The sequence below is a fragment of the Leucoraja erinacea genome, chromosome 39 (genome assembly GCF_028641065.1).
Source record: "Leucoraja erinacea ecotype New England chromosome 39, Leri_hhj_1, whole genome shotgun sequence".
NCBI lineage: Eukaryota > Metazoa > Chordata > Chondrichthyes > Rajiformes > Rajidae > Leucoraja > Leucoraja erinaceus.
Window position 1 is genome coordinate 11,926,142 of NC_073415.1, and position 21,949 is coordinate 11,948,090.

The 21,949-nt window shown below is 45.3% G+C and overlaps 1 protein-coding gene across 3 annotated transcripts in view; it reads left to right on the forward strand.

The window, feature by feature from the left end:
• Positions 1–21,949, forward strand: part of prkcsh (protein kinase C substrate 80K-H) — a 47,125-nt gene that overhangs the window by 2,271 nt on the left and 22,905 nt on the right. For 2 of the 3 annotated variants that reach the window (XM_055663968.1, XM_055663967.1), the window contains exons 2-10: positions 1,084–1,200; positions 3,007–3,102; positions 5,247–5,304; positions 7,014–7,131; positions 8,897–9,026; positions 15,157–15,241; positions 15,998–16,076; positions 17,570–17,656; positions 19,027–19,242. In XM_055663968.1, the coding sequence (XP_055519943.1) occupies positions 1,084–1,200; positions 3,007–3,102; positions 5,247–5,304; positions 7,014–7,131; positions 8,897–9,026; positions 15,157–15,241; positions 15,998–16,076; positions 17,570–17,656; positions 19,027–19,242 (986 nt within the window). The remainder of the gene's footprint in view (positions 1–1,083; positions 1,201–3,006; positions 3,103–5,246; positions 5,305–7,013; positions 7,132–8,896; positions 9,027–15,156; positions 15,242–15,997; positions 16,077–17,569; positions 17,657–19,026; positions 19,243–21,949) is intronic. The other variant, XM_055663969.1, reaches the window with a different exon arrangement.

The window sequence follows — 21,949 nt, forward strand, 5'->3', positions numbered from 1 at the left end:
ACAGTACTTCAGTGTGAGGCACTTAATTTTAAAGGTATCTCAATCTCCGTTCCAGGTAAGTTGCCAGAGTGGTGATAGTTTGTGTGCTCTTTATGAGGCATGTTGGCAACTACGAGGATGCAGTTGCTGGTACCTGGACCTGGTTAATCTGGGGATTTATCAAGTTGCACATGAGGTGCTCAGCCGGACTTTGGTGTAGGTACTGCAACTGTGAAGTGCCACTGTTTGTGCAATTAGATTCTTGCTGAGAACAAAACTGGACTTTCAAGCCTCAGAGATCACAGGAGTGTGACGTGGGAAAGATGTCCACAATGTAGTTAAAATGCAGCTGAGTAAGTGAAGGGAAGGCAGCTGTAGAAAGGGAATGGTGATGCTGTGAATCGCTGAGAAATGAGACGGAGCCTTGTGGCTTTTTTGGAATATACCTGAATATTATTTGATTGTGGGATATTTGCTTAAAGCCAGCATGCTCCTTGTTTGTGGTGGAATTGGTATTTCATCAGCAGAGGATCAGCACTTGGGCTTTCCTGGAGTTGTGAAAGATGCAGGGCACACGGGGCTCTCAAGCGACAACTCCTCTGATGAACATTTGTGCTCATTTGCTCTTGTGAGTGACGCAAACTTGTTGCTCGGTGATCTCTATCCTTTACTCTGAAGTTCCCTATCCTGAACACATAGTGGAATTCCCTGCCTATGTGCTGAATGCAGATATTTAACAATAGGTTTAAGGAAAGTAAAAATACTTGGCCAGGCCAATGGGCCTTTATGCTCATGTTAAGACTACATTTTAAAATACTTTGGGTTTAAATCGTACAAAATGGCGCTGGAAATTTGACAATCCTGTACTGTGTGTGATCTTGTTTACGATACACTCTTGTGATTGAGTATGTTGTGTCTGTGTATAATAAGGTTTGGACTGAACTGTATATACCCAGGTATTTCACTATACCCAGGTACATGTGACAAAGTAGCATTAAACCTTGACCCTCAGTCCATTGACTCTCACAATCGAACTGCTGCAGAAACATTATTTACAAGGGAAAAAGAACAGATTTTGACCCATAACTCTTCCTGTCCTTGTAGATCGACACTTTTATGAGGAGAACATACCATTTACATGTTTGGACGGCTCCAAGACTATTCCATTCCACGAGGTGAACGATGATTACTGTGACTGCAGAGACGGCTCAGATGAACCAGGTTAGTGCTGCCTCTTTGCCTCTTGCGGCACCTCCTGGTGGCGCATCGTATTATTGCAGGTAGCATCTGAGACCCACAGCCTGACATTTGCACACAAAACATGTCCAGTGGATAATTGAAGTGTCCTTGGTCATCAATTATTAACCCTAAAAAACGACACAAACAGCTGGAGTAGCTCTGCGGGACGGGAACGGGATGGTAAGTTTGAGTCTGAAGAAGGGTCTTGACCCGAAACGTCACCCATTCCTTCTCTCCAGAGATAGACACAAAATGCTGGAGTAACTGCGGGACAGGCAGCATCACTGGAGAGAAGGAATGGGTGACGTTTTGGGTCGAGACCCTTCAGATGCTTTAGTTGCACTTTTCTCCTGAGGGTTTCATGAGAACAAACTTTATTCCATACCTTAAATTTCTGAATTCTGTGAAAGAGAATTTCCTTTTCTCGAACTGCTGTAATGAGGCCTATTGTTAATGGACAGGAACGCAGGCATTTTCCAAGGCCAGTACGCTATAACCATATAACCATATAACAATTACAGCACGGAAACATGGCCCACGGAGAATGAAATTCCAAATAGTGATTGGAATTTCTGTAAATAATTTTTTGACCAAGTTCTGTGCACTTGCCTGTTTCATTCTCCGTGGGCCATTGTGGAGTTAATTTCTAAAACATCCGAGGGCTGAGACAGTAAGTGCCAGATTTGCAAACATTGATCCGATGTCTGGTGAAATATATTTACCAGGTAAAGCAGCATCAATGATCTTTCCAGAAAACCTAACAACTAGTATTAGTTTAAGTTCACTGAGTTTGGGGCAAATGATTTCACAAAAATTTGCAGCTGGGCGACATGTGAAACTTAAGATTCACATTTAAGTAATCGTGGCATGTCATGTAATTTTAAAATAGTTTTTTAAATTGCAGCTTGAATTGTCTCAGGTTCTCTCCAGACGTGCTATCTTTAAACCTGTTTCTGGTGATCTTTCAAGTGTTGTTTGCAGATTTATTTTTGGCCAGAAGTCTGAATGTAAGACTGTCGCTTACTTTCAAGTGCAAATTTAATTTGCCTGCAGATTTGTTAATGTATCTGATATTAAACCTGCCTGTTCCTTGTGGCGCGGTCGATAGTTGTGTGATAGAACTGTGAGTCTCCTCTGTCTTACAGTGTGGATGCTGGTTAAAACACAAAAGGGACAAATTGCTGGAGTAACTCAGCGGGTCAGGCAGCATCCCTGGAGAACTTTGATGTGATGTTTCAGGTTGAGACCCTTTTTTCGTCTGAAGGGTCTCGACACAAAATGTCCATTATTCATGTTCTCCACAGATGCTGCCTAACCCGCTGAGTTATCCATGTTCTCCACAGATGCTCCAGCATTACTCCAGCACTCTGAAACGTCACCTATCCATGTTCTCCACAGATGCTGCCTGACCCGCTGAGTTACTCCAGCACTCGGTGAAACGTCACCTATCCCCATTCTCCACAGATGCTGCCTGTCGCTGAGTTACTCCAGCACTCTGTGAAACGTCACCTATCCATGTTCTCCACAGATGCTGCCTGACCCGCTGAGTTACTCCAGCACTCTGTGAAACGTCACCTATCCATGTTCTCCACAGATGCTACCTGACCCACTGAGTTACTCCAGCACTCTGTCCTAATATCGGTTTGGCCAGTCAATCACTTGGTCAACAGTCTCTGTGTCCCCAGCTCCTGCATAGTCTTCCCCCTCTGCTGGTCACACGGGAAAGCTCGCTGAGGTACTTGCATGAAGGTCGCCGTGGAAATGCCTGATCTTCTTTCTTTTTGCCAGGAACATCGGCCTGTCCAAACGGCAGCTACCACTGCTCAAACGCTGGCCACAGATCTGAGTACATTCCCTCTTCCCATGTGAATGATGGCATTTGCGGTAAGTTCTTGTGCCAGGCTTGGCCAGTAATGGAACCAACTTGATCTTGGGAATGGGCTAAACTGAACCATCCTACCACAGCTAGAGAGCAATCCTAAACTACTATCTACCTCATTGGTGACCCTCGGACTATCCTTGATCGGACTTTACTGGCACTAAACATTATTCCTTTATCATGCATCTGTAAATACACTGTAAACGGTTCGATTGTAATCCTGGATTGTCTTTCCACTGACTGGTTAGCACACAACAAAAGCTTTTCACTGTACATCGTACGTGACAATAAACAAAATAACTGAACTCGCATCCTGTAATCGATGACGTTTTGCATATTTTTCCCCATCAAATAGAATTCAGTTACAGAACTCAGTAAAAATATATTTATTTTCATTTTACTGCTATCTTGCATCAGCCTCTCCCTTCATTGCACCATGTGGCATATAGCCAGCATGTTGGGGCAGTCACTGGGTCCAGGTCACCTCAATGATTATTCACTGCAGGATGAAGTAGTTCTGGCAACTTCCACAACTTTAGCTGCTGCTTGAGCTGCTGCCAGCAGAGTTGGCTGCTGGCTTGTGAACTGTCTGTAGGAGTTGCAGCAGCAGGCAATGTGGGGTCCTGGTGACCAGGGAGATGCTGCTTGAAACCTGTCTTCATAAGTGATAGGAGCAGTACAAGGCCATTCGGCCCATCACGTTTACTCCACCATTCAATCATGGCTGATCTACCTTTCCCTCTCAACCCCATTCTCCTGCCTTCTCCCCATAACCACTGTCATCGCGCAAGGGCAGCGCGGTGACGCAGTGGTAGAGTTCCTGCCTCACAGCGCCAGAGACCCGGGTTCGATCCTGACTACGGCTGTTGTCTGTATAGAGTTTGCATGTTCTCCCCGTGACCTGCATGGGTTTTCTCAGCGATCTTTGGTTTCATCCCACACTCCAAAGACGTGCAGGTTTGTAGGTTAATTAGCTTGGTATAAAATGTAAATTGTCCTTGGTGTGGTGTGCAGGATAGTGTTAATGTGCGGACTTGGTGGGCTGAAGGGCCTGTTTCTAAACTAAACCCCTGACTTGGCTTCGGCCAGTCAACCTTTGTCGCACATTGAAGCTTGCTACTCGCCCGGAGTCATCCATTAATCTTCCCTGTTTTCTAAACACTTTTTCTTTCTTTTTTTATGCAATATGTGTGCCTGATTGGGAGATTAAAATATTCCAATTTTTTTTTTTAACTGCTGCCAGTTTTAAGTTTAGTTTATTATCATTGTCACGTTTATCAAGGTACAAGTTATTTGTTGCGTGCTATGCAGTCACAATAAAGACTACGTGATTACAACCAATCCGTTAACGGTACAGATGAGGATAAGTTGTCCATTCCAACCTTTCCAACGTCAATATAATTGTATAAGATGTCTCCTGCCAACTGTACATGAATGTAGGATTGGGTTACAGACCTGAAATCCTAGTTTCAATCTACACATTGGGTTACTAATATTTATAAAGAAATATTAATTCAGTTCCAGATTTTGATTCTTCAGTTAACAACTTTTCCTGGGACTCAAAGGTTTATTTGTAGATGTAGAAAGCCAGAACCTTGTTCCCTGGTTGGATATGTCAAATACCAGAGGGGGCATCACTTCACGGAGAGAAGGGAAAGTTTAAAGGAGACATGAACTTAGAACGTAGAACAGGAAGAGGCCCTTTGGTCCACAATGTCCCAGCCAAACCTGTGTCTCTGGCGCTGTGAGACAGCAGCACTACCTGCTGGGCCACCGTGCCTTTCCCTCTTCTCCCCATTACACTTTAACCTCGCCTCTTCCACATTCTTCATTCCCTTTATCTTGAGTCCACAGGCTGGGCTCTGAATTCTGCTCTCACTGTCCTAGTGTGAGAGAGAAATATTACCATTCCTTGAGAGTAGTATTTGGGAATAGTTGTGTGCTCTCGTCTGAATCTGAATTGTCCGAGTGAATGGATGTGACTCCGATCTGGTTTCAGTCGATGTGAAGCCCTTTCTAGAAATTTGACAGTAAACTGTGGGAGACTTGACATAAGTTGCCGTGGTTACTGCACGGTGTGGACCACTGCGTGATTACCCTGCCTGTTGTCATTGTGCGAGTGTACATTGTTCTGTTATCACCTCTACAGATTGCTGTGACACTACAGACGAGTATAACAGTGGAGCTACGTGTCTCAACACCTGCAAGTAAGTAAGACCCAGGTGAACCTTTATTGTCAGTGAATGCATGAAGGGTGGGAGAATATAAATGGTATGTTTATTGTTGCGTGAAGATTAGTGTTTATGCAACAAACACCATGTTTTTGTGAATGATTGTGGACTTGGCTCATACCTCCCGTAGCTCTGGCTGTGACTTGCTTTTGTTCCTGAAAAGATCAAGATAGTAACCCCCCCTCTCTGTCCTATCCTTACTGCTCCTATTGGCTGCCCCTATGATTGTCACATTTCAAACTTGGTCTGAATTGCAGATGTGTATTGAACATCTGTCATTAAGCCGGGTGATTATTCTGGGATATCAGCCAATGACTTATTCTTTCTGTCTATTTGAGTTGAGCTTCCACAGAAACTCCAGTAGGGGTTGTTTGTTTAGTTTTAGTTTAGTTTTAGTTTAGAGATACAGTGTGGGAGCAGGTCCTTTGTCCCGTAGAGTCCATGCTGACTAATGATCACTCGTACTCTAGTTTTGCATCCTACAAACTAGGGGCAATTTACAGAAGGCATTTAACCTACACGTCTTTGGAATGTGGGGAAATCCAGAGAAAACCCACGCAGGTCATGGCTGTGCCACCATGCTGACCAAAAGCTTGACCTCCAAGGTGTAGGTTGCCATGGAGGTTACAGCACGGAAGCAGCCCCTTTTGCCCACTGAGTCCGTGCCCACCGTCAAGCCCACAGTTACACCAATCCCACTCTCCCCATGTTCTCCTCATCTGCCCCAGGGTTGCCCACACACTTGAGGGATGTGCCTACACCGTCTTTGAGATGTGGGAGGAAACTAAAGTACCTGGGGGAACCCACGCAGCCACAGGGAGAACTTGCAGACTTCACACGGACAGCACCTGAGGTCAGGATTGAACCAGCGACGGTGGGAGCTGTGATGCAGCTGCTTTACCTGCTGTTCCATTCCGTCACTCTGACGGGGAATGTGTGGACCAGATGTTCAAATGCTAAGTAACGCTCAATCTCTGACTGATGACCAGGGCACAATGGTGTGGAGGTCAGAAAATAGTCTGCTCGGCTACTGAACATGATGGCTGCTCACGGCTCAGTCCAGGTGTCAGTGCTGTCTGTGTGGAGTTTGTTTGTTCTTGGATATTATGATTCATATAGCATGGAAACAGGTCCTCCAGCCAACTTGCTGACCAAGATGACCCATGTCCACTAGTCCCACTGACCTGTGTTTGGCCTTTATCACTCTACACACATCCTATCCATATTCCTGTCCACATGAGTTTCTTCTGGGTCTTCCAGTTTATTCCACATCCCAAAGACCTGCTGGCTGGGTAATTGGCCTCTAAACGATTCTGATGTTTTGGGAAATAGGTTAAAACATTCAAGGGAGAATTGTTGGTCATGAGAGAGGAAGTCTTTGCGGAAATGGGGAGAGGAATTGATTAGTACGGGTGTCAGGGGTTATGGGAAGAAGGCCAGAGAATGGGGTTAGGAGAGAGAGATCGATCAGTCACGATTGAATGTCGGAGTAGACTTGTTGGGCCGAATGGCCTAATTCTGCTCCATTCGCTTAAGATGTTGTGGAATCACAGCAACACTCTGGACAGAGTGGGGAGGTTAAGCCCACCAGGACTGGCACTGATGAGATATCCCCAAGTGACCTGGGTCGGAGTAAGGGCATCTCCCGCCCGGGATGTGGAGTAATGTGCAATGTCTCAATGCAGGGAGCAAGGACGGAAGGAGAGAGAGAACATGCAGAAAATGGCAGAAATGGCCAAAGAGGGATTCAAGCTGAAACAACAGCTCATTGAAGACGCAAAGAAAAGCAGAGAAGACAAACAGGTTTGCCACCTAGAATCCCACATCTGTACCTAATAAATACTGGCTGAGACACAAAAAGCTGGAGTAACTCAACGGTACAGGCAGCTTCTCTGGAGAGAAGGAATGGGTGAAGTTGCGGATCGACACCCTTCAAACTTAGAAGGGTCTTGACCCGAAATGTCACCTTTCTTTCTCTCCCGACATGCTGCTTGTCCCGCTGATTTACTACCTGAGTACTTTACTCTAGCCTCTACTTCTAGACTCTCCCACTAGTGGAAACGTTCTCCCCACATCCACTCTATCCAAGCCTTTCACTATTCTGTATGTTTCAATGAGGTCCCTTCTCATTCTTCTGAACTCCAGTGAGTACAGGCCAAGTGTCGCCAAACACTCATCATAGGTGGGAACACAATGAATTGTTCTCATGGGTGTAAAATGTCATCAACAACCCTGTACAGATTTAAAAAGTCTTGCGCTTTCCCTCTCTCTTTGCCTGGATCAATAGTTGAGACAAGTTGGAGGATGATTAGCTGCCCTGTAAGTAAACAACTTATAATTTATTTCTGCTGCTTTTCTGGGAATAGCTGTGGGATCTTTCTTCTCGCCATCTGAGTAAAACTCAGTCAGTGTTGTGTTGAGGCACTGGCCCGCTGCTGTGGGATGGGAGAATTTCCCAGACTCTGGGATGTTATTCTTCACTCATGTCCCGATGCTTCTTAGATGTTGCTCAGTATTATAAACTTGCAGGTAATGCTGGAACTAGACCGCAGCAAGTTTACCAGGTGCCAAACCAGGAAATATCTCTGGTAGTGGATTATTGGAGTTGTGCTGTGTAACTAGACTGATCAAAGGGAGTTTGTCTTCTATTTGAAAGATGAACCCTGGGCACTCTGACTGAACCCTGGGCACTCTGACTGACCTGAAGGGATGAACCCTGGGCACTCTGACCTGAAGGGATGAACCCTGGGCAGTGTGGATGTTTCTCAGCCATGGGCTTCCACCACATAGTGAGCTCCAGTGGCAGAGGGAGTAAGGGAGGGGCTTTACCTGTCCTCATGCCGTCAATAGCTCTCGCATTTACACAGTGTATTTCTCATCCTTTCGTATCTGAAATCCCCCTGTCCAAAAAAACAAAAACGCTCTCAAACAGCAAGGGGAGAGAGTTGGTGTATTCTGGTGATAACTAATGTTGGCCCGAACACCAGGAGATATTCATGCAAGAGCCAGGATAATAGACAGGATCTCACCTATGTGTCAGAGTCCAAACAGTTTGATTCTTTAGGTTCACGTTGGGTTGGGTTGGGATTAGTTTGTAATTTTGTTCACCGCCAACCACTGCCACCTTGCCTTCTGTCAAAGTAGTGCCCGGGGATCTTTAATGTTTATCTTCAGAGAAAGGTGTGAGGCATGTTGTCAAAACACACTGCAAGGACTGCCTTGTGTACAGTCCCTGTGGGTAACAGACCCTGCAAGGGCAGCCTTGTGCAGAGGCCCTTCGGCGAACTGAGTCCATGCCAACAAGCGATCCCTGTGCACTTACACTAACCTGCACACACAAGACGATTTACAATTTTACCAATTAGTCTGCATGTCTTTGTAGTGTTGGAGGAAACCGGAGCACCCGGAGAAAAACCATGCGGCCACTGGGAGAATGTACAAACTCCGTACAGACAGCATTCGTAGTCGGGATCGGACCCAGTTCTCCGGCGCTGAGGCAGCAACTCTACAGCTGCACCATCTTTGCCCCTCATGGTAAAGGTGTTGGTTTCACCTTGTGTTTCCACAGCTAAAGCTGGCCGAGCTGCAGAAGGAGAAGGCTAACTGGGAGATACAGGTGGAGTCTTTGAGAACGGTGAAGGAAGCTGCAGAGAAGCCAGAGCAGGAGGCTAAAGATACACACAAGAACGCCTGGGATGGTAATCTCTAATTCTCAGCACTGAATGGATAATTACTGCGCTGTGTGATCATGGGATGATAGTGAGCTTGACAGTGGATCTGTTAATGTGCTTGTGGTTAATCCCAGCTGTGGTAATATCGCACAGAAGCACTGTGTGCTGACCAGTCCAATCCAGCCCAGTGTGTGGTTTGTAGATCCTATTGTAGACCTCTGACACACCATGCATGTGAACAAATACTCAATATTTAAACATTGCAGCACATCTGATTTAGATTAGATTATTTTCATGTACTTTAATTTAACTTTGATTTGAAAGCAGCATGAAAATGATAGCAAATCATAACATTTTGATTCGCAGTATTGCAGTAAATAATTTGCAGTAGAAGCCATTGACTGAGGTCCATCAACATTAATCTTTGACAGATATTTTCCGCACCCACTAGCACAGCTCCGATACTAAATATAACTGAATCCTACAGAATCTGGATACCTAATGTAAACTAGTAAATGCTGAAGACACTCAACAGGTCAGGCAGCAACTGTGGAGCAAGGATGAGTTGATGTTTCAGTTCTGATCTAGTGCCTTCAAATGGAACCATTACATTATCCCCTAACCCAAACCTACAGTGCTTGATCTGGGTGTTGCATAGAGTCATTTTAGTGAGTGTTTTACTGAGTCGTACAGAATGGAAACAGGCCCTTTGGCCCAAGTTATTCTTGCTGACCAAGATGCCAAATTAAGCCCATGTTTGGCCCATATACCTCGACTTTTCCTAAACATATACTTGTCCATAGTAATCTTCTAAAGTGGTTAGGAGGGATATGGGCCAAATGCAGGCAGGTGTTGGTCGACCTGCCCATTAAACAGGAATTGCTGGAAATAGAGTGGCAGTCATACAGCACAGAAACAGGCCCTTTGGCCCAACTTGCACATGCTGGCCAACATGCCCCATCTACTCCAGTCCCACCTACCCATAATCTGGGGTAGATTTTTCCATTTCCTTCCTAAGCTGAACCACGTTCGACTTTTATATCAGCTAATGTCCAGCTGAGGTGAATCGCCACCAGCAAGAATTCTGCCATTTTCTAGTTTATCTGACTTAATATTTCTTACTTTTATCCACAATGACTTTGGTGGACAAAGGTTCCAAAATCTAAAGGCACCAAAAGCCGGGGATGTGTCAATTGCAGCAGCAGCAGGAAGTTGCAGGCACCTTGCATTTTACACGGGGGTTATGTGCTTGTAAAGCAGACTGTAATTCCAAACGCTTAAATTAAACATATACGACGATGACTCTGTCGGCAGTAAATTTGAGAGCATTATTCCCAAAATACCAGCGTGTAAATCAAGCCTTGGTATTAAAGGAACAAGCATGTTATTTAATAAATGCATAAATCAAAAGGGCATGAAATGCGAGGTGCCTTTATGATGCAGCAGGCTGTGCTTTCTTTACTCGGGGAAATTTACCTTATCCTCATTCAATGACAATCTCCCACCGAACATGGGCCACATAATGATGTTCAAGGCCAAGATTTGCTTGAGGTCTATCGGAGTGTCAGGGATAATTGGGATCATGACCTGATCGATCTGAAAGGTCTGTGGCCCATGTTTACGTTATCCATGATCATCTGGACATGCGGGGCCATCTCCAGGGGCTGTTTGGCCAAATCGGTGCTTTTTCCCCCTTATGTTTTAATTTCTGGGGTTGTAAGGAACTGATATGATTATTGAGCCAGTTGTGGAGGGCAGTGGAGGCCAAATCACTGGATGAATTTAAGAGAGAGATAGATACAGCTCTAGGGGCTAGTGGAATCAAGGGATATGGGGAGAAGGCAGGCACGGGTTATTGATTTCGGACAATCAGCCATGATCACAATGAATGGTGGTGCTGGCTCGAAGGGCCGAATGGCCTCCTCCTGCACCTATTTTCTATGTTTCTATAAATTATAATGGCGAAGTTTCAGTTCCGTTTAGTTTATTGTCATGTGTATCGAGGACAGGGAGAAGCTTTTGTTGCGTGCTATCCAATGGAGCTATTCACAGTGTACATGATTACAATGGAGCTATTCACAGTGTACTGATACATGATAAGGGAATAACGTTTAGTGCAAGGTCAACGGAAGACAATAGGTGCAGGAGGAGGCCATTCGGCCCTTCGAGCCAGCACCGCCATTCAATGTGATCATGGCTGATCATCCACAATCAGTACCCCGTTCCTGCCTTCTCCCCATATCCCCTGACTCCACTATCTTTAAGAGCCCCATCTAGCTCTCTCTTGGAAAGTATCTAGAGAACCGGCCTCCACCGCCTTCTGAGGCAGAGAATTCCACAGACTCACCACTCTGTGTGAAGATCGTCCCTGGGTCACCACTGAGGTAGATTGCAGTTCAGCACTGCTCTCTGGTTGTGGTTGGATGGTTCAATTGCCTGATAACAACGGGGAAGAAACTCTGGGATCTGTCCCAAAAGCAGGCTCCTCTTACACTGTGTCCCCACATGGTGGAGCCAAACTCCACATTTTGCTCTTGCTAAACGCTACTGTCCAAAATATTATCTCCCTTTCCCTCTTTATTTTAGCGTTGCTTAGTGCCAGTCCCTTTGAGAACTTGCTTGGCAGAATATGTTGCCTTGATCTTCACAGGATGAATAAAAAATGAGTTCATTTCAGTTACATAATCCTGCGGTTTACTGCTTATCTTGAGAGATTGGTGTTGTGTTCTGTTATCTTTGAGTTGGATAGAAATGCCTTCTGCTGCATTGAAGATAAAACCTGCTGCCATACAGTTTTACAAAGTACATCAACGCCCAAGATCAAAACAATATTTCATTTGGTTTTTAAAAAGTAGGCACATTAAAGTTTAATTTGCCAGCAAATAGTGTACAATAGTACAATGTCCTCCAGGTTAGATGCCTGGTTTCTCCATGCTTTGACCAAGGTGCCTGAGCACAGGAGCCTGTAACACACACCCATCCGTTGTTGGAGAATGGTGCAGTGTAACAGGAACATGTGGAGGTGGTGTATGATTCAGTTGCAAGGTTATTGTTTCATGGCCACAATAAAAGCAGCTAGAGTTATGAATGTGGCGATTTGCTTTGTACTTCAGTCTTGTGTTTGGCGAGTGGCAATAACTTGCAGGCTCGTGAAACGGCAGGTTGTCTTCATTGCAAAGGTGGGAATGATCCTGCACATGCCTGGATGATGAACGTGTGTTGTGGGTTAGTGGTCAGTAACACAAGTGGGGCATGGAATATAACAGCCAGGAAGTCATGGTGCAGCTGTACAAAATCTACGGCCTCATTTGGATTACTACGCAGTACTGGTCGCCCCATTACAGGAATATTGTGGAGGCTTTGGGGGTGATGCAGAAGTTATTTACTGGGATGCTGCCATCATTTGGAGGTATTGGATACCAGGAGAGATTGGCTAAACTGGGATTGTTTTCCCTGGATCGCCAGAGGGTGAGGGGACGTCAGGAAGAAGTGGCATAGAGAGAGTAGATGGTCATTATCTTTTTCCCTAGGGTGGGAATATTAAAGACGAGAGGCCTTAGCATTAAGGTGAAAGGGGCTGAATTTAAAGATGTGTGGAGCAAGTTTACTTTTGAATTGTGATTGGTGCCTTTAAGGTGCTGCCGAAGGTGGTGGTGGAGGTAGATATGATTATTGGTGTGAAAGTGGCTTTTAGACGGGCATGTGGACATGCAGGGAATTGGAGGTATATGGATCACGTGCAGACAGCAGTGGTTGGTTTAACATGGCATTGTGTTTAGTACAGACTGTGGGCTGAAAGGCCTGTTCCTGTGTTGCACAGTTCTATGTATACCACTGACAGGATGTTGCCAGGACTAGTGGGTGTGAGCTCCAGGGAGAGGTCGAGTAGACTGGGTCTCTAGTCCTTAGAGCGCAGGAGGATGAGGGGTGATCTTATAGAGGTGTAGAAAATCATGAGAGGAATAGATTGGGTAGATAAGCATAGTCTCTTGCCCAGAGTAGGGGAATTGAGGACCAGAGGACATGGATTTAAGTGAAGGGAAAAAGATTTAATAGGAATCTAAGGGGTAACTGTTTCACGTGAAGGGTAGTGGGTGTATGGAATAAGCTGCCAGAGGAGGTAGTTGAGGCTGGGACTATCCCAACGTTTAAGAAACAGTTACGTACATGGGTAGGACAGGTTTGAAGGGATATGGACCAAACACAGGCAGGTGGAACTAGTGTAGCTGGGACATGTTGGCCAATGTGGGCAAGTTGGGCCGAAGGGCCTGTTTCCATACTATCACTATGACTGACAGTGGAAGCTGCCCATGAAGACCAAATGATCTCCAAGTTGCTGCTTTAACTTTGGTCATGGGGTGGGGCGGGATCGAGGGTCGGGGGTGTGAATCAGCAAATTCCAATCACTGAAAACCCCATCGGCAACAAACCAGCGTAGCCCGCTGAGTTTCTCCCGCATTTTTGTCTACCTTTAAGTAAAAATAAAATGCTTGTGTTTTTAATTGTTTGAACATTTTTGCAGGCTGGGATAGAAAAAAAAACATAGTGAGATGGAATTTCAAACCATTCTGCTTTGGAATAATTATGCAAAGAAATGATCATCTGTGTGTAACATTGTTTTGGGGCTGCAGATAGACACAAAATGCTGGAGTAACTCGGTGGGTCAGGCAGCTTCTCTGGAGAGAAGGAATGGGTGACTGCAGATTTTGGGGCTGTGGAGTTTATTGTTCATATCCTGTGAAGATCAAAGGCACCTTACCCTTCCATATCTCTGTCTCCCTTCTCCTCTGAAGAAGGGTCTCGACCCTAAACATCACCCATTCCTTCTCTCCCGAGATGCTGCCTGCCCTGCTTAGTTACTCCAGCATTTTGTCTATTGAAGGTATTCTGGTGGCCAGGTTCTGAGAGGATTTGAAATCTCGTAAAGTTGATATTCAGAGAACAGAAGACATTTTGGCCAGTAATATTTAGTCATGAATTGATTGATTTATATCAGAGAGGAACAGCATGCAGCTGAAAGTCACCAATCCAACTTTGATCTAAATGTTCCACTGGACTGGGTGTTGGCCAGAGATGGTCAGTTTTCCTCCATAGTTGTCTTTTCGTATTACTGTTGTTATCATTTCACATTCTAAGCTTGGAAGCTTAATCTTACAAAGAGGTTGTTTTCTTGCATGTCAAGTATATTGTTCCTTTCCCCTCTCTGATCTTTTGCTCTCTCATTCTGCAATGGACCTGGATTTGCATTGCCCTCTCGGCCTGCCCTTGTATGTGTGGGCAGCAACGTCCTGGCCATCTCGCTGCACAAGCAACTCTGGTGGTATGCTAATTGTGACAGAGCAGGAATATTGCTAAGTGGGTAACTTGTGTTCCTACAGCTTAACATTGACAAGTTACTGCTGTTTTGTCTCTGTTACAAAAGACCTCGACAAAACTGAGCAACTGATTCCATTTGCATTAGTGAGAGAATGTCTGGAAATCACTGTCACAAAAACGTTCTCTTAACTCATCAAATGAAAGATGCCTCAAATCCTCGCGTGCCACTTCTGCTCCGGAAAATGAAGAGCAGCTTGCCAGATAATAAATAATTCATGCAAGCAAATTATTTTTATACATGTGCTGGGTGCATATGATTCAGTATTGTGGTATAGCATATTTCTACCGAGTGCTTCAGGAATACCTGGCCAAACTGGCAGTGCTCGCTCTTTAATTGGGGGGGGGGTCTTCTGATGACATCCAGCAACAGCAGCAGAGAAGCTTGCATGTTTTAAAATCAGCATCTGAAGCAAGATTATAATGTATGGCCTTGAACTTCCACTTGCAATTTGCTGTTTCTTTGTAGTATTTCCCGATTCAGTTTAGCAGCTTTTTAATGCATTTGCTGCAGCTGTCAGTATGTCCTTGACAAGAGAATGCTCACGAAACAGTATTAAGGCTTTTTTGATCATGACAAAAGACGAGTTAGCATTGTCTTATGATGGCTCTGAAATTTAGGAGCTTTCACAATGTTTTGACCTTGGGAGTGAACGATTAAACAGTGTGAGAGAAGGTAACGAGAGAGAAGCCTTTTCTAAAAATGACTAACTCGTTTTATTTATAGGTTCAATCCCGTGCCACGGTTCTTTATTTGCCGCCTAATGTGTTTTTCCTTTGACAGAGGTCCAAGCTGCACACAACTTAGAGAAGAACAAAGCCAAGGCTGATGAAACATTTAAGGAACTGGATGACAATGAAGATGGCTTGTGAGTACATCAGCGTTTTCAGAAATCCCCTTTCTAGAGCCCTCTCCATTCAACAAATTAGCTGCCCTTGTATTCTGATTGAATTTAGCAATTCATCTTTTCTCATTCTCTCAACATTGGACTTTCTCCAAAATTACTGCAGTGTTTATTCTCGCCCCATTATTCACAAATCTCTACATAATTTATCTGAATAAGCTCATGGTAATGCAGCAGCCTGAGTCTAACACATTGCTACTTGGATTTCCTCTGTTTTTTGAGGATTCTTGTAAAACATAGTCTGGTCACTTGGTTTTTGTGGTACAAGGTGCTGCTGCAGCACCAGTGTGCCTGAGAGACACCTGTATATAAACGAACAAACTGAGACGTTCTTTATAATAGACGTCAATATTCTCACTGATTAGAAAGCAAGACTAAGAGTACGATGGTTGATGCTGCTTCATTTATTAAAATAATGAAAATCCACACCACCACTGAAGGAAGCCATTAAAACATTGAAGTCGGTACATTTGTATCTTAACTGCATGCTTTGTATTAAACAAATTCAGATGGTATTCAAATGAAGAACAGCATTTGTTTTGCTTTCTAGTGCTTCCAATCTTAGATCAGTTGCATTTTGTGTCGAAGAGTGGAGTCTGTCATCTTATTGAATCAAATTAACTTTGTGGTTCCTGGTGTAAGAGACCAATAATTTGTCCAGCATTGATTTTTGAGACCAGTATAGAGGAAAAAGTGAATCGAATATTTCTTCCTTTGCAGTATTACAATGAATGAGATTCAGACTCATCCAGAGTTGGACAGCGATGGGGATGGAGTGGTCTCTGAGCAAGAAGCTGAGGTACAACAACAACTTTCATGTTACTCTTGCTTGTTACTTTGTCCTTCAGGTCAGGAATAGAGAGGTTGAGAGTGGTGAATCGGGCTTCATCTCTGACTAATACAATGGGCACCAGTGCATCGTGCAAATTGGGTTACATTTTCTATTTCTCTTCCTTCTCTACCCCCTTTCTTTCATGGAACATAGTACGGTACAAGAACAGGCCATTCGGCCCACAATGTCTGTGCCGAGCATGATGCCAACTCTTATTTCCCTGCACTTAATCCACATCCCTCCATTCCCTGCATATCCATATCCATCCACCACCAGCCCACTGCGGCACTGCGTTCCAGACATCCACCACCAGCCCCGGCACTGTGTTCCAGACATCCACCACCAGCCCCGGCACTGCGTTCCAGACATTCACCACCACCCAGCCCGGCACTGCGTTCCAGACATTCACCACCAGCCCCGGCACTGTGTTCCAGACATCCACCACCAGCCCCGGCACTGCGTTCCAGACATTCACCACCAGCCCGGCCTGTTTCCAGACATCCAGCCCCGGCACTTTTCCAGACATTCACCACCAGCCCCCGGCACTGTGTTCCAGACATCCAGCCCCGGCTGTGCGTTCCAGACATTCACCACCAGCCCCGGCACTGTGTTCCAGACATCCAGCCCCGGCACTGTGTTCCAGACATTCACCACCAGCCCCGGCACTGCGTTCCAGACATTCACCACCAGCCCCGGCACTGTGTTCCAGACATCCACCACCAGCCCCGGCACTGCGTTCCAGACATTCACCACCCTCTATAAAATTAACTCTCCCCACTCCTCTTTTAACTTTGCCCCTCTCACCTTAAGGCTATGCCTTCTAGTATTTAACATTGCCATTCTGGGTCTGATTGTCGGCCCCTTCAATGCCTCTTTATAATTTTATATACTTCTCTCTAGTCTACCCTCAACTTCCGACGTTCCAGAGAAAACAATCCAAGTCTGTCCAACATCTCCCTGTAGTTGATAGTTCCCAAGCATGATTCTGGGAAATCTCCTCTGCACTTTCCTTTGAGTTGTCAACGAGGAGAGTCAAATTGGAATTTAAATGACTTGGTGATTTATAAGCCTCGGCTTCAACAGGCGTTACTGTTTTTGTTGATGGTGGGGGGGGGGGGGGGGGGGGGGGGGGGGGGAGTGAGTCTGGTGGGGGGGGTCGGGGGAGTGGGTCCGGGGGGGTTGGGTCAGGGGAGTGACCAATTTCATTACATTATTTTTATCCTTTTCAAAATTGTAAGATTTGCTCTTCTGATGTGGTGGCATAATTACTGCAAAGTTTCAATGCTGTTTTATGGAAGATGGAATTTCAGGATTTGGGCAGTTGTGGAATTCTGCTAATAAAATGTCCGATATCGGGTTTGTGACATGGTGTTGATTTTTGATGAGAGCTCACAAAGGTGAATTATTATTTCTGATAATTAAATATCTAACTCCTTCTTAAATGACTAATGTTCCTGTAGACTCTGCTGGGAGGCGTCAGTCAAGTTGATGTTGCCAGCTTCCAGGAGGTTGTCTGGGCTGGAATCCAGGACAAGTACAAGTCCGAGGTTAGTGAAGGAAGGAACTGCAGATGCTGGTTTAAATCGAAGTTAGACACAAAATGCTGGAGTGACTCAGGTGGGACAGGCAGCATCTCTGGAGAGAAGGAATGGGTGATGTTTCAGGTCGACACCTTTCTTCAGAAGTGTCTTCAGTCTGAAGATGGGTCTCGACCTGAAACTTCACCCATTCCTTCTGTCCAGGGATGCTGCCTGTCCCACTGAGTTACTCCAGCTTTTTGTGTCTATCTGATGTTAGTAAATCCTGGTTGCCTACAAGTTGCAGTTTATTGGTGTGCTGGATTTGTAACGTGTGTCGGCTGTTTCTCCAGGTCTGCTCCTCTGGCTGATGAGCACCAGCCTTTGTGAAGAGGCTTTCAGACATAGATTGATGGTTCCTATTCAACATGCACACTGAGAGTCATCGACAAATTAATTTCTCCTTATTTTGGTTACATTGGTTCCAGAGAGAATCTAAGCCGAGGCTTTCTACTACGTACACCTTGGTACAAAGTTTAGTTTAGTTTAGAGATACAGCGTGGAAACAGGCCCTTCGGCCCATCGAGTCCGCACCGACCTGTGATCCCTGCACATTAACACTATCCTACGCTAGGGACATTCATGCCAACCCAATTAACCTATAAACATGAATGTGTTTGGAGTGGGTGGAAACGCAAACCCCATGTGGTCACAGGGTGAAGGTACAAACTATACAGACAGCGCCCACCCATAGCCAGGATCAAAGCCGGATCTCTGGCACTCTACTGCTACGCCACCATGCCGCCCAAAACATCGGTAGGTTCCTTTCCCTAAAAGTGTTCACAGAAGCCATCCGGTTTAGTTCTGTGTATCTGCATCTTAATCCATGTTTTGTTTCACTGAGATCTGGAATCGAGGACCAGGGGACATGGGTTCAAGGTGAAGGGGAAAAGATTTAATATGAATCTGAGGGGTAACCTTTTTCACACAAAGGGTGGTGGGTGTATGGAACGAGCTGCCAGAGGAGGTAGTTGATGCTGGAATTATCCCAACGTTTAAGAAACAGTTCAACAGGTATATGGATAGGACAAAGGTACACAAAAATGCTGGAGAAACTCAGCGGGTGCAGCAGCATCTATGGAGCGAAGGAAATAGGCGACGTTTCGGGCCGAAACCCTTCTTAGGACAGGACAAGTTTGGAGGGATATGGACCAAGCACAGACAGGTGGGTCTAGTGTAGCTGGGACATGTTGGCTGGTGTGGCACAAGTTGTGTTGAAGGGCCTGTTTCCACACTATATCACTCTATGACTATGAGATCTTACTGATCTGTACCTTGGTACATGTAATAATAAACAAAGCATTGAGCCTCTTCAAGTCATCCTTCCTCTTCCATGACAGGCAGTAACTGAGACCCCAATTGTCCCAGAGGTTCCGGTGGAAGGTGGAGCAGATAGCAGTCGGGAAGTGGACCATGAAGATCACAGAAAGGATGAGGATGAAGATGATTATGGGGAAGGCCAAGATGAAGGTGTGGGTGATGACGACAGTGAGGATGATGGTGAAGAGGAGGAGGAAGAGGAGGAGGAGGATGGTGCTGGGGAAGATTATTATAAGGTAATTGAAGACCAGCTGGATATTTGTACTGCAGTAGGACTCGCACACGTAACATGTCATGATTCATGAGAGAACAACACATTGAGACCCAAAGCGGCAGTGGATAGTTGCCCTTTATAGCTGATATAATGATCCATCTGGAGCTGTTTGGCAGCTACAGCGCACTCTCTCTCCAATCCAACAGTAACCATGGAAGTTATCTAGCCGTGACTGCCCCCAAAGCATTCCGGCTTCTCGGCACAAGAGCGAGGGGAGAAATATCTCAGTGCCGCTGTGTGACCCATCCACAAATAGAATCTTACTTTCTTCACGACTATCAGCTAAACGACAGCTAATAGGATCACAGGAGGATGCTGCATGGATGAGCACCAGTGCCTGCAGTGCTGTGACTGCTCTTTGGTGAAGATATCCATGCAGTCCCACTCTGCTCCTCCCTGCAGCCCTGCAGATATTTTCACTTTCAACTATTGCTATGGTTGCCCTTTGACAGTAGTTTTGAGCTGGTGCCTCTGTCCTTTCAGGAAGTGCATTCCAGTTCATAAGGTCATAAGTGATAGGAGCAAAATTAGGCCATTCGACCCATCAAGTCTACTCCGCCATTCAATCATGGTTGATCTATCTTTCCCTCCTAACCCCATTCTCCTGCCCTCTCCCCATAACCCCTGACACCTGTACTAATCAAGAATCTAACTATCTCTGCCTTAAAAATATCCATTGACTTGGCCTCCACAGCCGCCTGTGAAGAATTCCACAAATTCGCTACCCACCGACTAAAGAAATTTCTCCTCATCTTCTTAAAGAAACAGCCTTTAATTCTGTGGCTATGACCTTTAGTCCGAGACTCTTCCACAACTTCACAAGATCACAACTTGCATAGTCCTCAATTCCTTGATCCCACCTGAGATCTTTGGACAATTGACGTGTGTTAGGAAATACAAAGATAAATGTCTTTAGTCTGGAATGCACTTCCTGTTGTGATGGTAGAAACCAAGTTCATCGAGTGCTTTGCAAATTCTCACAAAATGTCTGTCCAATTCCCTTTGCAAAGCTAATGGAGTGAAGGGGATGGAATGTGGAGGACAAGGTGGTTCTGGGAACCAGCAATGAGCAGGTTGAGGGAATGCCTCCTACCTTGCTGTTTGGTTGTATTGTATTGTATTGTATTGTGGTTCCATGCAGTGTACATCATCTGCCATGGTCATCTGGGGCAGGGATCTCACAACGCCTCTAAGATGCTGCGCAAGCATAACATTTTACCTCTTGGTTGTCCTCTCTGCTCAACATGTTGGTGAAACAACCTGGAGAATGTTGGGCCTCTCAGCTACCTTCTCCCCTTGTATTCAGCATTCCTTCATGCAGCAGATTATAGCTGGCACCAGGGATGATGTTGCTGTTGCTGTACCATTGCCATTCCTGGTCCAGCATCCTGGGGAATGAGTCATTGGTCACCTGGAACCAAGAGACCCCACGGTCACTTCATGTTCCCTGTAGACTGGAATGCATCTTAAATCTTCCCTTCCAATCATGGACCTATCTATTTCCCTACTGATGTGTACCTGGGAGCTCATGCAATGAGAATGTTTATGTTGCTACTCTGGGCTCAGGGTGCTTGCTGTAGTTTAGAGATACAGCATGGGAAAAGGCCCTTCGGCCCACCAGGTCCACACCGACCGGCGATCCCCCCCATATTAACACTATCCTGCACACACAAGGGACAATTAAAAAAAAAAACTTCTTCCAAGTCAATTACCTGCCTACCTGTATGTCTTTGGAGTGCGGGAGGAAACTGAAGATCTCTGAGGAAACCCCATGGGGGGAATGTATAAACTCCGTACCGACAGCATCCGTAGTCGGGATTTAACCCAGGTCTCCCTGCTGTAAGGCAGCGATTCTACCGCTGCGCCACCGTGCCATCCAGCTGCTGTAACAGCACCTACTGTGGGATCCACAGACAAATCTAAACAATGGAGCAATTTCAAATGTAGCAGCTTAAGTGATGGAATGGGGTTGGGGTTATTAAACTCAGTCCCCACCACAGCTAATACAATGTGATATTGTCACAGTTCTGTATGAATTGAACATTTTATTTTTGAATTCACTCCCAGTCAGTAATTTTGTTTTATCTAATAATTCAAGGGTGCCTGAGGGTGAAGCTTTGAAAAACTTATATAAACTGTCTAAACATTTGTGAGAATTTTCACCGTATCTACTGTATTACTGGATCAGCTGAAAGTGAAACCTAATCCATGTGCAAACAGCAGTATTCACTGCATTTCTTTACCCACCACAACCCCGTCTGTGATTCCTTTTGAACCCGGCACTGTTACATTTATTGAATTAGAGGCAGCTCGTGTATCTTTATATCATTGGGACTCTATTCCTTGGAGCGCAGGAAGGTGAGGGGTGATCTTATTGATGTGTATAAAATCATGAGAGGAATAGATCAGGTAGATGCACAGAGTCTCGTGCCCATAGGAGGTGAATCGAGGACCGGAGGACCTAGGTTTAAGGTGAAGTGGAAAAGATTTAAGAGGAATCTGAGGGATAACTTTTTCACTCAGAGGGTAGTGGGTAGTGGGTGTATGGAACAAGCTGCCAGAGGAGGTGGTTGAGGCTGGGACAATCCCAACGTTTAAGAAACTGACAGGTACATGGATAGGACAGGCTTTGAGGGATATGTGTCAAACGCGGGCAGGTGGGACTAGTG